The sequence below is a fragment of the Drosophila novamexicana genome, unplaced genomic scaffold, assembly GCF_003285875.2.
Source record: "Drosophila novamexicana strain 15010-1031.04,08,12 unplaced genomic scaffold, DnovRS2.1 tig00001302-arrow-arrow-pilon, whole genome shotgun sequence".
Lineage (NCBI taxonomy): Eukaryota > Metazoa > Arthropoda > Insecta > Diptera > Drosophilidae > Drosophila > Drosophila novamexicana.
In genome coordinates this window covers 24,154-41,618 of record NW_020824849.1, presented here as the reverse complement: position 1 = coordinate 41,618, position 17,465 = coordinate 24,154, and the positions used below count along the sequence as shown (strand labels likewise).

The following is a 17,465-nucleotide window of genomic DNA, read 5'->3' as shown; positions in this document are numbered from 1 at the left end:
ATGCCGCAACAAGTGGAAATGAAAAGCAGCAAACGCAACTGCAGCGAAATCGGCGACAACAACAAAAAGCAGCACATTTCCAATCAGAACGAGGCGACATACACGCAGCTGCGCAGCAAGCGCAGTCGCCAACAGCAGCAGCATATCTATGAGAATCTGCCAGTGTCGGCAACGTCGCAGCAGCTGCGCAAATACTTTCGCCGCGAGGTGATCTACGAAAATCTGTGCCGCGGCTGCGGCTATGGCGTCTTTGCAGCCCAAGGTCGCTACTGTCACTTCTGCCAGTGCATTGTCAGCGGCAGCGTCGTCGCAGCGCTGCAACAGCAGACGCAGCCGCAGCCGCAGCCGACGTCGCCAACTAACAGCAGCGAATGCAATATATATGAGAACATTTGCGAGCTCTGCCGCGGCATCTACAGCGACAGCGAACAATGTGAGTGTGCAACAAGTGCCACGCCCACATCAGCTCTAATTAACGAGACGCCCCAGTTGCCAACGGCACCGCCACCACTGCTGCGTTCGCTGCCGCCACAAGCCTCTGCCTCTGCCTCTGCTTCGGCCGCTGCCTCTGCCTCTGCCAAGGCTGGCAAATCGCGCACTTTGCTAAACTACTCGAAGTCGAGCGCTGCGACACTTACGCGTCTCTTTGGCTCGCTGAAGCAATTGAATCGCTCCGGTTCGTTGCAGCGTCGCCTGTTCCAAAGGGAGGGCGGCGCTGCCAAGGCCGGCGTCGGCAGCGGCGGCTCCCTGGAGATCATTCACAATGTGGACGAAGTTTTTCGGACGCAGGAAACGTTCGATATGCAGCGCATCTGCGAGCTGAAGCGTCAGCTGCAGTGCAGTCGCAGCGATCAGCATATCTACGGCAGGCTGCGGGCCGAACGAGAGCCGGAGCCGGAGTCAGAGACTGAGCCGGCGTCGACGCCTGCGCCAGCGCCACCGCCAGAGCCGGAGCCGCAGCCAGAGGAAGAGAGTGTAACGGACCTGGCACGCAAAAAGCCGCGCATTTCGCGTATGCGCCTGCTGCGTCAAGATGAACAGCAGCCGAGCTGCCAGGCAGCAGCATCGACGCCAGCAGCAGCGTCAACGTCGGCGCTCTATTTAAATGAAAGCATATGCCAGTGGATGAACGCGCTGCGACGCGAGCTGCACAGCTACGAGGATGCAAACGGCGGCGTCGGCTGCCAACAGCCCAAAGCCGTACCGCCGGCCTACGAGCGAGAGCGGGAACGGGAGCGGGAACGGGAGCAAGAGACAGATTCGGTCATGCTGAGACGCAACGAGGCAGTAGCGGAGGAAGCAGCAGTAGCAGCAGAGCCTGCGCTGCAGCAGCGTTTGGTTAACGATTTTAAGCGCAAGCTGCTGGCCAAGCGCGAGCAGCAGCAGCAGCCGCACTTCCAATTAGACGATCAATTGGAAGCCCAATTGGCGCCTCAATGCGAGGCGCTGCTTAGCGATCGGCGTCGACGTCGCTGCGGCATCAATGAGCGCCACGATGCGGCCTTTGTTTGCGAATTTCTCAGCGGTTTGGCGGTCAGTGAGCAGGCAACGCCAGCCGAAACGTTTGAATTAACAGTTACGCCTACGCCGACGCAGGCGGCAGCGGCCACAACAATAGCAGCGGCAGCGCTGCTCGCAGGGCGTCTATCGCTGCCTCAGTTATGGCAGAGCGCTGCGCTTGCGGCCAGTCTGCACCGCAGCGTCATTTGCTTCTTTGGCTATGGCAAATTACTAAGCGCCTTTTTGCATAGCAGCCAGCGTCGACAGCGACTGCGCAGCGTCGGCATTGAGCGCTGGCTGCGACGCTATCGGCGGCTCTGCGAGAGCGACAGCAACAGCAGCGCTGAGCGTGAGTCAGCGTTGTGGCAACGGCAACGGCAACGGCAACGACGACGCCTATTGGGGCCGCCGTCATTGGAGCTGGCAGTTGTGCCAGCGACGCCAGCGAGTGACGACGTAGCGGTCGTATGGCGTGTCGGCAGCGTTAGCGATACAATTGAGCAGAGCAAGAGCGAGAGCGAGATCGTGAACGTGAACGTGAGCGCGTGCGTGCGTGAGAACGAGAGCGAGAGCGAGACGCAAACGCGATCGGTGTGTGGCAGCAGCAGTAGCAGCAGCAGCGGCGTCGTTGTCGGCAGCGTTAGTAGCAGCGCGCTGATGGCGGCACCCAAGCAAAGCGGCGACGCTCAGCGCTCCAGCTGCGACGACAGTGAAAACAATAGCAATTATAACAACAACAACAACAATAACAAGGAGCATGACAATGTCAGTCAGCAACAACAACAACTGCAACAAACAATAACACAGGTCAATAGCCATTCCAAGCAAACAGATTTACAACAAATTACAAATTACAACAAAACTAAACAAATAAAATACAAATAACGAGCGACAACAACAACAACAACAACACAACACTAACAATTTGGGCTCACTGCCAGCCGCAATTGAGGCGTAAATTAATATAAAAAAAAAAAACATACAACGGTAGTTGCGATTGCGAGTGAGCGAGCGAGCGCCACAGGCAGCGCGAGAGGGAGGCAGAGTGAAAGAGAGTAGAAAGCGAAAGACTACAAGAGCGAGCGAGCTGGCAATGAGCTGCAAAGTGTAGCAAATAGCAAATAGAAAAAAAAAAAACGAAAGCAACAACAACGAGGCAAAAACCCAAAACGAACCCCAAAGTACACAGTTGTTTTTTTTTTTTTTTTGGTGTGTGTAAAAATAAAAACTAGGTTTTCCTTTTCTTGTTATTTATATATACAGTTATTAAACAAGGAATGTACATAAATAATATTAGGCACAGCTCAAGAACGTTAGATAAATTAAATAAATTAAAAAAATATATAATAAATACAAAATACAAAAACAAATATATATAAATATGCATGCATATGTGTATATACATATGTATTTATGTCTCGTATGAATTAAGTTTCAAACATATACATACATACACACATACATATGTATACGAGAATAAACTTCCAATGTATGTACACACATATGCATATATGTAAATATGTACGTATGTATGCATGTATATTTGTATACGTGATATGCATACAACATATGTATGCATGTATATTTCTTATGCCATTTTTTTTTTCTTTGCCAAAAATATTTTGGGTTCGTTTGGTTGGAAGTTTATTCAAAGTGCAAGATTGTGAGTAAAGTATAAAGTATTTATGAGGATTATCAGATGCAAAATCAATGCATTAATTTTTTTAAATATGTATATGCATATTTTTCTTTATAAAATTCATTTTTAGTTGTCTTTCAAAAAGTTACCTAATCAAGCTAAATACAAAAACTATTTTTTTTTTATTATAATAATTGCATTATCAAAGTTCATCAATCAATATACATATAAAAAAAAAAACAAATCCTTTAGTATCGTACAAAATAGTATAGTATTGTATAGCATAGTGTAGCTTAGTATGGGATAGTGTAAAGTAGTTACTATGTAACGAGTAATCACGCGTACTCGTTTTGTAAGCGCATGTAACGAGTAAACGATTTAATAGTATGTCGCATGTTGAAGATTAGATTGATGGCGATAAAGGTGAGCTATTGTGCAAGATGTTTTGTATTGATAATATGCATGCAAATAGTACCGAACATACGATCGAAAAAGTAACGAGTTTAGCTTGAAAGTGCAGCGAGTAGTGACATATTCGAGTAAGTTGGAAAATGAAAAAGGAAAAAGTAGCGACACAAATGAAATTAGATAGGAAAAGATGCAAGAGTTGCCTATAACTATTAGTAATAATGGGTAACGAGTGGCCATGAAATTGTGAAAAATAAAATGACAGAAATCGGACTATTTGACTATTTGTAGATGGTTCGAAAAAGAGTTTGCGTAGAGCGCACTCGTTGAACTCTCTTTCTACTTATCTGCAGAAACAAACGAGTAAAACAACAACAACGAGTAACGAATTATACAAATAACGAGTTCTATAAATTCTGGTTGGCAATGTTAAAAATTCGAGTTGGAGTTTTTTTTTGTTTTTTTTTTTTTGGTTGTGAAGTGCAAATCCAGTTAAGTCTTTTAACTAATTCCTTGATTTTATTTTTTGTTGTTGTTGTGAATGAGTCCAAATTGTTGGATATCTGTGGAAAAGTTGTTGTCCATACAAATCTGTGTCTTCGGAATGTGCGGCTGTGACAACAAAGTTTTTTTTTTTTTTGGTATCTTTAAATATTTGTAGAATTGTGTGATTAAAGTGCGACGTCCCGCCCCTCAGGTGCCGGTGCGTAATCCCAGCACGGCGCTTACGAAGCCACGGAACAATGAGAATGAGAATGGCAACAACTACAACAACAACAATAACAATGCGCTGGAAGAGACAGCTGGGCAGAAGAAAGAGGATGAGCAAGAGCATGAGCAGGAGTTGACGGTGGAGGAGGAGGAGGGGGAGGAGGAGTCCATTTATCAGACCATATGGCAATTTAAAACCCTGGAGCCAGTGCCAGACGGCAATGATGAAGACTTTGAGATCATCGCAGCGCCCGATGCGGGCAGCGATGATGACGCAGACGCAGACGTCGACGTCGACATCGAAACGTTAACTCTGCAAGCAGCCGCAGCATTTGCTGCCGGCGCACGTCACAAGCTGACTAAGCAGGCGACGCCAACAGCGTCGCCGCTGCCGTCGCCAACGGCGTCCATGGATCAGGGCGCCTGGGAGACGGACGATGAGTTCATGTTTGCCAAGGCGGACGAACAGCAGCAGCGGGAGCAGCGCGCAGAGACGCTTAGCGTGGGCAGCACAGTGACAAATAGTACGGCAACGCTTGGCTCCATAAGCAGCGCCGGCAGCAGCAGCATTGACAGCGGCAGAGAGCCGAATGTTGCGACGTCGTCGGCAACGCATACGCTGACGCATCCGCTGCTGCGCAACATTTGCATCTTCTACAGTCTCAAGGAGCCGCAGAAATATAGCGCCATCTTTTACGACTATCAGCGCTCGCAGATACACCAGCGATTCATGACGCGCATACGACGACCGGCGCCGCCGCCGCCAATAGCGTCAGCGTCAGCGTCGGCGTCAGCGTTAACAGCGACTGCGAAGGCGACTGCGTTTGGGCCTGCAGCTGTAACAGTAGCTATGTCGCCCAGCAACGATGACAGCGGCTGCAGCTGCGAGGCTGAAAGCGAGGATCTGTCGGATCAAATACCACATCCATTGAAAGAAGATTGGGCTCTGGCCGTTCTCGCAGCGGCAGCGAGCACCAAACGGGGCGTCGCTGCACGCGCCGGCCGCAAGCTGCGCGTACGTTCCAGCGCCCGCCTGCTCGTATCCACCTCGGTGCTGGCGTGGCGTGAGCAGCTCCAAGATGTCAACTGTTGTGAGGATGAGGAAGATATGGTAAGTGTAAAGAGCGCAAACCAACTCTCTCTCTCTCTCTTATCCCCTTTAGCCCCTTACCCAGTTGCTCAATTCAATGGGAACCGCAATTGCATTGTTTTTGCTGCGGCCCCATCAATTAAACGCTGCAAATTGCCAGCTCTATGTGTATGTGTGTGTGTGTGTGTACGTGTCTCTGCATGTGTCTGCGTGTGTGTCTGTCTCTTCGTGTGCATGTGTGTAACGGTTGATTCGAATGTTTGTTTGCTTTGAGTTTGTGCCGTTTGCTGGGGCGCGCCAGAGCCTCAGTCCCGGGTACTTTACAGTTTTGGCGTTTGCATACACTTTTACACACAGCAGCAAACAATGCCAAAGGGGGACAAATGCACTTAAGTTTTCCGAATGCCCTTTCCGATAAAAAATTCAAATGAAAAAATCAAGAGTAGTAGAAAATGTTATAACAAATTTTGAATTTATTAAAAATAATTTGATATTGTTATGATGCTTCATGGAGAACTAATATTATTACATAATATTGTTATAGTATATTATTAATACATATATTAATAATATTAAAAATCAATATATTTGAGTGTCTGGCGTCGATAGGTTTTCGGGTTCAATTTGTTGACCATATTGGAAAGAAAACCAATTAAATTATTATTAAAAAAAATTGCATTCCAGCCCTAATCTAACATATATTAGATATAACTTATACAAATATTTAGTTATATGTATTTAAAATATACAGTATATGTGATTTGAGACGTAATACATTAATATCGCTTATGCTTCATTAGAAATCGGTACGTGCAGTTTTTCAAGTTTTTTTTGGCATTACAATTTTGCATAGTATTTGTACACATTTATATACTTATATAACTATGAATATAATATTTGTTGAGATATTATTGTGGCCCGTTCTACTGAAAATATTGCAAGTCCTAAATATTTTCTTATAGAAGTTGCTGGCTAAATTTGTTGCCTAACCAAGATAGACAATTGTCAAATAAAGTAAGTCAAGTCCAAGCTTTTAAAAAGTTGTTAGTTTTTCAAAAAGGTTTTGTATAAGATTCGGTTTATACTAAAAAATATTTGAAAATAAGTAGATGCGTGCATAATTGGCGATTCAAACCAAAACGAAACTATTTGAAAGCCATCTTATCATTATCTATGCGCCTTAGGATTCCAAGTTTTTGTGCGATAGTGTATTCTGGCCGGCGACTCGAAAATTCTTGCGCCTTTCGCGTTAGTCGTAATTTTTTTGCGCTTTGTTTATATCATATGCTGTTGTTGTTTTTATTTTGATTTTATTTTGTATTTTTTTTTCTTTTGCATAATGTATTTTTATTTATTTGCCTCTCACGTTTTTCTCTGCATTTTATTTGTTATTGTTGTTATTGTTGTTGTTGTTTTATTATTTCCCTTTTGCATTTGGTGCATTTGCCGCTGCATGAGAAATTCTATGGAATTTGGCTGAGAGACTCGGTACCCCAAAAGTTGATTCACATATCGTTCCCTTCCTCTCTTGCCCCCCCACACACACTCCTTCTTCTCTCCATCGGCGAGACCCTCGCTCCAACGCCCCGCTCTGCTATCAGCGACAATTATTTTTGCATACAACAGTCGGCAAGTTTTTAGGTTTTTGCCAACAGCTTTTGGGGAACCGGTTTCTGGTTTTTATGCTGTCGTTAATTTTCTGCCCCACGCACCCCTCCGCGGAGCAGCGCGCCGGCCTCGTCATCGCCAGCGTATTTATCAGCATTTAATTGGTTAATCATTAGTCAAATATTTTTGTAAACTCGCCGAGTTCGAGTTCGAACTCGACTTGGACTTCGGGCTGGAGACCGGGTTTGTTCTGTGCTCACCTTTTACATAATTATAGGTGGGCTGCGCCTTTTGTAAGCCGTCGACAGGGCGCATTTTTCCTAAATTTCTTCGTTTTTTTCAATTTTCGTTGTTTTTATCGTAAAAAAGGGCCTTGGGTTCCATAAATAAAGGGCCGGATATTACGAGCAGAGCTTGGGAATTGCTTAAAATATTGCTTATCGCAATGCTCAAAAGCTGAACTCTTATTTTATTTTTATGGCTAAGCCAATGTCACGTCCCCAACATTATCGGATTGGCTCTATCTAAATGTATAAATTTATATTTTCCTACTTGTTTTACTTATATTTTAAAAATATTTGAATATATTAGATGACTTATTGTAGAAATTGTTCTGTTGATTCGATTTTAAGGCAAATCTTGTTTACTAAAAGAATTATGAATAGATAGAAAGATTTATGATAGATAGATAAATAGACAGATAAATGATAGATAGATAATTAAATATATACATAGATAAAAAGATAGATATGTGGATAGGTAGATAGACAAATAGATAGATATAGATATTTGTGTAAGATAATAAGATATATGATATATATTTTCATAATCTGAAGAAATGCATATTATATTATATCTATTTATTTATCTAACTATATAATTTTTTCCTTTTTTTAAGCTAAGTCTAAAACAAACGAACTGATTATATATTATAAAGATGCGAAACAATACAGTTAGAAACAATAAGAATAGTACTTTAATGGAATACAAAAACACTTAGCTATATATGTTTATTATATAGTCGACTATATATTAGGATTTCAAATTCTTTAAGCCTCATTTATGTTTGCAGAAAGCAAAAAACAAGAAACACTGCTGATAAGTTTGGCCCTGACTGAGTGTTGCGAGTGCTCATGGCTTGGCTTCAATTTGAACGGGCTGTGTTTTGAAATCATCTCGTTTATGTATGCATAGAGCTTAGATATAGCTAAGGTTAGCTGCAATATCATTGAGCCGAGCGGATGTTTGGCTATGGTGTTGCATTGACTTTGCCTACGCAATGTTAAGTCAACACAGAGCTCGACACTTGGTAACAATTGGATATGTGGTATATAGACAATCTCTTGGCTCCATTAACACGGTGTCCATGAGACATATTATGAGGGCCCGGTTGATAACCGCAACGCTTAAAGCAATATACCTGTAAAAAATAGATGTGCAAATAACACTTTAACAATACGCGCAGCTAAAAGATCAAAAGTCTAACGGGTCAAATGCGTCGCCTTTGTTTAGTCAGTTATGTTTTTGCTCGTGAATCAGGTACAGATACAGATACAGATACAGATACAGATACAGATATAGATACAGATACAGATACAGATACAGATACAGATACAGATACAGATACAGATACAGATACAGATACAGATACAGATCAGATACAGATACAGATACAGATACAGATACAGATACAGATACAGATACAGATACAGATACAGATACAGATACAGATACAGATACAGATACAGATACAGATACAGATACAGATACAGATACAGATACAGATACAGATACAGATACAGATACAGATACAGATACAGATACAGATACAGATACAGATACAGATACAGATACAGATACAGATACAGATACAGATACAGATACAGATACAGATACAGATACAGATACAGATACAGATACAGATACAGATACAGATACAGATACAGATACAGATACAGATACAGATACAGATACAGATACAGATACAGATACAGATACAGATACAGATACAGATACAGATACAGATACAGATACAGATACAGATACAGATACAGATACAGATACAGATACAGATACAGATACAGATACAGATACAGATACAGATACAGATACAGATACAGATACAGATACAGATACAGATACAGATACAGATACAGATACAGATACAGATACAGATACAGATACAGATACAGATACAGATACAGATACAGATACAGATACAGATACAGATACAGATACAGATACAGATACAGATACAGATACAGATACAGATACAGATACAGATACAGATACAGATACAGATACAGATACAGATACAGATACAGATACAGATACAGATACAGATACAGATACAGATACAGATACAGATACAGATACAGATACAGATACAGATACAGATACAGATACAGATACAGATACAGATACAGATACAGATACAGATACAGATACAGATACAGATACAGATACAGATACAGATACAGATACAGATACAGATACAGATACAGATACAGATACAGATACAGATACAGATACAGATACAGATACAGATACAGATACAGATACAGATACAGATACAGATACAGATACAGATACAGATACAGATACAGATACAGATACAGATACAGATACAGATACAGATACAGATACAGATACAGATACAGATACAGATACAGATACAGATACAGATACAGATACAGATACAGATACAGATACAGATGCAGCTGTAGACACAGATTCAGATTTAGATATAAATACAGATACAGACACAGGCTTACATATGTTGCCACATGCCAAGGCTAAATCAATTAAATATTTTAAAAAAAATATAAATAATAGAATAAATAAATTTAACAAAGCAAAAATAACAACAATAACAAGGGCGCAAAAATTGTTCGTGCAGCGCATTTAAAATTCTATTTTTGTTTGCCGCACAAATCCAGATACAGATACAAAAGCTACAAAAGATACATTAGAATATGTGTATACAGCCAGAGATACATTTGTGCGAGTTTGTTAATTTGCGAGCTGTTGGCCAAAAGCAGCGCATCTAATGCCGCGCATATTCCAAACATGCCCAAAAGCGCGCTCAGCGGCAGCTGCCTCACTAATTGCAAAAACAATGACAACAGCAACAACAAAAGCGGCAACAACAATAACAACAACAACAACACAAGCAGCAACTACGCAATATTTGCTTTTTTGTTTATGCACAAACAAACAAAAGCAACAATAACAAATTAAGTAAAATAAAATTAGAGTTTAATCGAGCGCTGTTATACCCTGTACCCATGAAATGGCTCGAAAGGTGTCTTATGTTGTATAGAGGCTGTATGTAACAGCCAGAGGAACGTATCCGCAACCCCATAATTTATATACACAATCCTATTGCTGATCTGATCAGATCTGTTCTGCTCTGTTATTAAATATTTGAAGAACTTAAGACTGCAAATTGGAAAAACTTTATCGTTTTTTTTTTTCGAAAACTTTTCCCTCTTAAGAAAGCGATTAGTTTGGATTTTTATTTAACATAATTTTTATTATTATTTCTTTATTTTCTTAGTTTTTTATTAAATTTTTTAATTTTATTTGTTGGTTAAATTTTGCAGCTTTATTTTTGGCTTATTTAAGTTGTGCAACAATCAATAAATTAACATGTAGGTGATTCGTAGTTGGCTACGGGGTATCTCTTAGTCGGGCATACCTGACTACAGCACTTTTTATTGTTTAATTTAGAATTTGCAAAGAGAATAAGACAAAACAGCGCAGCTTAAACAAATAGTTACAATGGTATTAAATAACATAATTGCAAGCGGATTGTGGCTCCTTTTTGTGTGCACCCTGTATTACATTTAGCCTACATAAAGATATGTCCAATATATAGGGATATATATATATATATATATATTCTTGAGTGGCACATTAGAGATATTCTTTAGTCTGAGCAACCTCATAGCTATGGAACAACGTAAGCAAATCAAGTTTGTCATAACTTTGAGACAGATTTAGAACCAGATGAATTTCTGTTATTATTAAGTAGATATTTAGGCTATATATTCTTGATCTGACGATCGTTTATCCGCTTCTATGTTAACTAGTCTTGCAGACTTAAAGCTTAAAGCATATAGTTCTTTTACCTCTAGAATGAGTTGAGAAATACGTTTTTCTTATGGAAAAGTTTTCATATAAGTTAAAGCTCGCATACAATTCTATAATCTCTAAAATTGCTTGAAGATATATATGTTTAGAAAATACTTTGCTGTTGGACAAGATATTCAAGATGTTAAGCACGTCTGCAATGCTAGCTCAAATCGGACTACTATATTATAAAAACTATATCATAGATCGAAAGTAAAGCTTTTCTATAACAGCAATGCAAAGACAGATGTCTATTAAGGTACATCTATCTATCTTCACTGCGCTCTTTCTGGTTCTTATATGATATGTGTTTATCCCAATTCTCGACTCATCTCTTACACTTGTTTGTTATTATAATTATTATATATTTGAAGCGAGTTGTCTAAAGGAAGATAAATAGAAACTGTTGAAAACTGATGCATGTTTTGTAGGGTATTCTCTTTTGATATTGTATTTATAGGTATTTGTTATCGTTGAATCGTGACAGTTGCTCTATAAAAATGATATTTACATTTGGCTGTGGCACAAGCGGAACAGCAGCTGTTTGGCCAAGTTCCTGGAATGCGAAATCTATTCGTCTAGCTAAACAAGCTCGTTAATGTCGAGTACGTCTGTGTGTCTGTGTCTCTGTCTGTGTATGGGTGTGGGTGTGCAACAAAATTAAGTTGTGCGTACGACTGGCACAGACGCCACCGCGCCCGGTGCAAGTAACTCAAGCTGCCACCAAGCTGTTTGTGGTGCTCGTGTTTACAGCTGATTTTGCTGCTGCGGCTGCCGGGACGCATATAGATTTCGATATCGTTTCTAGCCAGCTGCCCCGGGCTGTGCTGCGTACCGGCAGACGGCCGTCTACAGGTTTTGCGTTGGTGTCGCTTTGTTTATGCCAACGGCAGCGGGCGAGCAGAGACGTATTGTATAATGTGCAAGGAAATATCAGAAAATACTTATGAAAAGCGCCAGGCGAGTCGAGAGAGCGGGAGAGCGGCAGAGCGGGAGAGTGGCAGCGATACGGATCGGATCGGACAGAACTTACGGCTATAGATACGACGATAAATACAACAAAATCGTGAAATGCTCGAACACTTTTCTACATTTCGTTATCTTGGGCACATTAACCGTTTGCGTTTGGCATTGCACGCGTCGCTCTTGCTTTTCCAGCAAATCGAGTTCAATTTCTTATCAACTTGGGTGTCTTTTCTTTTTCGTTTTTTTTTTTTTTTTTTAATTTCTTTTTGTTCTTGCGTTTTCCGGGGCGTGCGCGCAGGCAAGAGATAACAAATGACTGGCAAAGGCAAATCGAAGCGTCGACTAACAACGGTGAGCGTTGCGCGAGACGACAACAAAAAACAATTGATAAACCGAAAAAATAAAAACAACGTAAAATAAAAAGCAGACACGTAAATCGTGTTTAGCTTGAGCAAAATCAAGCATCAGTTAAATATATATGTTTATAGATACAGATATAAAATCAGAGCCGGGCGACAGCAGCACGAAAAGCTGCAATTAATTTGCAGCCGTTGCTCAAATTGTATCTCAATCGCATGCCAGACAACCCCCAACACCTCAACGCCCCAACCGCCCACGCCCTGCTACGTATCTGATAGTAATTGCATCTTGCATCAGTTTGCCAGTTGCTTAATTGTGTTTGTATTTCCTTAAATATTTATGTGCGTGTTGCGTGTCTTGTGCTTCCAGATTGTGCCAGTGACTGATATTCTGCGTGCCCAGCAAATCCAGGAGGACAACGAGGTGCAGCAGTTCCAGCAGACGACCATATTGCAGCGCTTCAAGAGCGCCTCCATTGGCAATCTTGTCGATCTGCCCGGCGAGGATGACAAGAAGTCCATCAAGAATCGCATGCGCATGAAATGTAAGTGTGTGTGTCCGTGTCCCAAGTTAATAATTAACTACTCTATATTTATGATAAAAAGTACTCTCGATTAGCTCTACTAAAATGCTTTTAGCTCTCAATTTATAATTGTTGTAACTATTTATTTTATATTTTTTTAAACTGGGGAGCAACTATTTGAATTTGTTCTTTCTTAATTTGCTTGATGTACAACCTGACGCTTTCAGAGAGACATAGACAGAGGGAAAGGGGAGATTTTCATATACCCTCTTCAGATCAGGTTAGAACATTTTCGATATATTTAGAAATATATTCCTGACTCACAGCCATTGGAACATCCACGCATGAAAACGTTTGGGTCAATCGGAAAATAAGAAAAGGACGGAAAGAGAGAGAGGGAGCACAGAGAGCATGAGAGAGAGAGAGAGCGAGTGAGGCAAATACGATCTGGCGAGTTATTCCCATTCTTAAGTTTGGTCTAGACTATAAAATTAAGTATCGCATCTTAACTAGATCTTCAGTATTGCCAATTCAACAAGCCCCAATGAACATGCACAATTTCTGATATAAACTGGCAGAAAGCTGTTTGACTTATGGCCAAAATATGTGAATTAGGCCAGAAAGTATGAGTATGGTATACGGATATATATAATATATTGAAAGAAGTTAAAGTAAATTCCGAAGTTGAGCTAGAAATGTATATAAGTATATAGCTGACATATGCAGCTCAAGTATGTGCTTTAATTAACTGGTTGCCAGCCAATTCGCTGGCTTAGTGGGTCAAAACATGCAACTAGTTAACAAACGCCTTGGATCGGGCTTAAAGCGAGCAGACAGACGCCTCTGCTACGTGGTGGCCTGCTCTGTGTGGTAGGGCGCCCCGATGTCTGCCCCGTTGATAAATGCCAAGTCCAAGTTTCCCCACCAAATTGGTAACGAACAGCTTGGCCTTTAAAGGCGGCACATGCGCCCACACACACACACACACACAGACACAGCCACACTTAGATATAGAAACAAAACAGCTTTGAATGGAATTGGAATTTGGAAATGCGAATGCGAATGCGAATTCGAATCATGGAATGCGGCTTGAATTGTTTGTTTAATGGAGCGCAGAGTTGGCGGGGGGCAGGATAGGTTTCTTATGCCTCTCTCTCTCTCTCTCTCTCTCTCTCGCTCCAACTCTCTTAATTTGTAGCTGCGTCTGTTTTAGTTAATGAAAGTCTCGCGGGTTTCACTTTTTTGTTTCTGTTTCTCCATTGTATGCAGGGGAATTACAGTGAGTGACAAAATGATTCACTGCGGGGAATCTTGGAAGTTGGGAATTATTTATTATTATTTTTTGTCAGCTTTGCCATTCCAGTCGCTGAGATTCCGTATGCAAAAACGCCCGCATGCCCAAACAAGGTGAATCGAATGCAGGCGTTAAATAATATAAAACTACAAATCGCAGTCCCAGTTGCAGTCGCGATAGCAGTCGGAATGGCAGTCGCCAATGCCAGTAGATATTCAGGTAGCTAACCGAGTTGTTTGCTGATAGTATAATTATTATCATTGTGGGTGGTCAGCGAGTGTCAGAGAGAGAGAGAGAGAGGGAGAGAGAGAGAGAGAGAGAGTAAGCGAGACAGATGGATAGACGCTTTGCAGAATGTAGGCCAAGTTTTTAGCTGCCTTCACAAAAGTGCAATTTGATGCTAATTCCGTTTGCGATTTGTTTCCTTTTCATGTTGTTGCCAATTGGAATGCCGCCCCACGTTGCATGCTGCAGTTGCAGTCAACAGCAATGTGTTTCGACTGTGAGTATCACTTATTATATATATTTAATATATATTTATATCAGCCAACTAATCGCATCCATTTGCAGCAATCGATCGCCCAAGAGCGAAAAGAAATCGCGCACACGTCGCAGCCAAGTGAATAGCCTCTGCTTGGACGAACAGTCCAAGTATCCGCTGTTTGGGGCCCGTCTGAACGCCCTGGAGCTGAACATGTCCGACCATCCGTATGTGCCGCGTTTCGTTGTCGATGTTTGCGCCCACATCGAGCGTGCCGACTGCATTGAACAGGATGGCATCTATCGCGCGAGCGGCAACAAGCTGCTCGTCGATGAGCTGAAGCGCAAGTTGACCCACCTCTACGATCCACGCTGCCTTCAGACTGATGACATACACACGCTAACCAGCCTCCATAAGCAGTTCTTTCGCGAGCTGCCCGCCCCGCTGATCACACAGGAGGCCTACGAGCGACTGGGACGGTGTCTCACCGACGATGCCGCCATCGAGCGGATGCGTTTGGCCTTCGATGAGATGCCCGAACCGAATCGCTCTACGCTCCGGTTCCTCATCAAGCATTTGACCAAGTGAGTGCCCAGCTTCAGTGCGAACTTAAAACAGCTCAAAGCTGTTATTAGAACTTTTGTGTAAACAGAACTTAATATAAGCCAAAAGAGAGAAAAATCTGCATGGCAAACATACGAAATGCTGCATAGTTATCATGAGGATAAATTGCTTTTCTTTTACTCAACTTCATAGTTAAAAAACTTTAAAAACTTCGTGCAATTGTGACAGCAATTTAATTAAACTTCATGTTAGTTTTACAATAAACATGAGTAGCTGCAGAGCGCAGCGATTTGGTAAAATTTCATTTACATTTACAATGAACATGATGCGCCACAGCTTCAAGAAATTTAATAGAACTTCATGTTAAATGAACAATGAGCTTGAGTTGATGTTAGGTAAGATTTACAATGAACACGAGTCGCTGCAGCTCGGAGTTATTAATTAAAACTTCATGTTAAATTTACAATGAACTCGATAAGCAGCAATTCGACTGCAATTTAAAGGAACTGCGCGTTTAATTCACAATCCACATGAGTAGCTGCAGCTGAATGCAGCACATACGACAAATTCAATAATTTCTGTAGATTTCGGTTATTAATTTACCAATTTATTTACATGAACGCACAGACATTGTCTCGGTCTAGGCATCAAGGCTTCCAAAATGTAAGCAGCTGCCAGAAAGAGCAGCATGTCTGCTCGATATCCTTGGCCGCACTCAGAGGCAGATGACTTGACAGTGTTTATAGTCTAATTGATATGTATATATAATTAGAGCAGACGAGGCGCATCACCCAATTAGTTGCATTAATGAAGCCTTTGTTTTTTGTCTTCCTTCATACAGCGTTGCAGCGTCGAGCAGCTCGAACCGGATGCCTGCCTCCAACCTGGCCATTGTCTGGGGACCCTGCTTGCTGGCTGCAAACGATATCAATTTCGATATCGGTCGAATGAATATGCTAGCCAAGGTGTTAATTGAGAACTATGACCGTATATTTCGTCCTGCTAATGAGCGACTTGTCTGTTAAATATATATTTATACAACAAAGCAACAGACAACAATTCCATGGAAAACATCACACAAATTGTGCGCCGCATAGGAAAAGCGCTTTCAATTAATATTAATGCACATTTTCAATCATTTAATGCAATAATTATGTTCTTTTTTTTGTTTGTGTCTTGCTCCCTTCTTTTTTTCTGTGCTTATTTTAATGTTTATTTATTGTTAAACAAAATGTTCGAGACCCGAACATTTCTTGTAGTCGAATTCAGCAAACAAGCAAAATACTTACCAAAAAGACAGTAGACTAAGTTAATGCTAATAACTAGACGCATGTACATTATGATATATGCCGTACAGTGAACGCTAGCTACGGCGCACCACACACACACACACACACACACACACACATAACTCACATATTAAGTATATATATTACTATACAAATATGCGTAGATATATTCTTGATTTACATATTTTTTTTTTATATTTTTAACTTGGTTTTGACAATGTGACCAAATACTTAGAAGCATACTCTAGGCATTATCTATGCATAATGTTCATTAGCGATATATCAAAACAAATACATATACATGCACACATATACATATATATAACTGCATATATATATATATGTATATATTATATCATAACTGTCATGTGATAAGATTTGCCGCCGTAGTGTCTTTTTTTTTGTTTTTTTTTATTGTCTCTAATATAATTAGCTTGTACATTTACTGTATACATATATATGCTAAAATTAATACAATTAACTAGCATTGTGGTTAGTTTTGAGAACAGCAGCAAAAGCCAAAATAACAATAACAACAGCAACAACAACCACAAGAGTTGCATATGTTTAACAAATGCATATGTTTTATATGTTTGCTATCTCAATAAATCTGACAAGTATTTAAAAAAATAATAACTCTTTGCTTATTGTAAGAAAATATCTTTGAAAATGTTGATGCCAATTGAAAAATTACACATTTGCTCTTAGCTTGGCTGCCAGCACATGGTTTGAGCCGAATTTCTGGCTCTAAGTCTGGTTGTGTTCCCAACTTGACTATATATAATTCCTAGTTTTATATAATTGCCCGTTCTGCTGAAAATATTGCTGGTCGTAAATATTTTCATATAGAAATTGCGGGCTACATTAGATCTAAAACCAAAATTTGGCACATATTGAA

General features: G+C 40.8%; 1 protein-coding gene across 1 annotated transcript; it reads left to right on the top strand.

Moving 5' to 3' along the window:
* LOC115766997 lies at positions 1-17,170 on the top strand. The gene is made up of 10 exons (XM_030711118.1): positions 1-534; positions 583-882; positions 940-1,287; positions 1,354-1,779; positions 1,921-2,307; positions 4,209-5,369; positions 12,786-12,960; positions 14,708-14,735; positions 14,804-15,298; positions 16,120-17,170. The coding sequence occupies exons 1-10, from the start codon at positions 1-3 to the stop codon at positions 16,301-16,303; spliced, it is 4,038 nt and encodes a 1,345-aa protein (XP_030566978.1). The 3' UTR covers positions 16,304-17,170.
* The last annotated feature ends 295 nt before the right edge of the window (positions 17,171-17,465 follow it).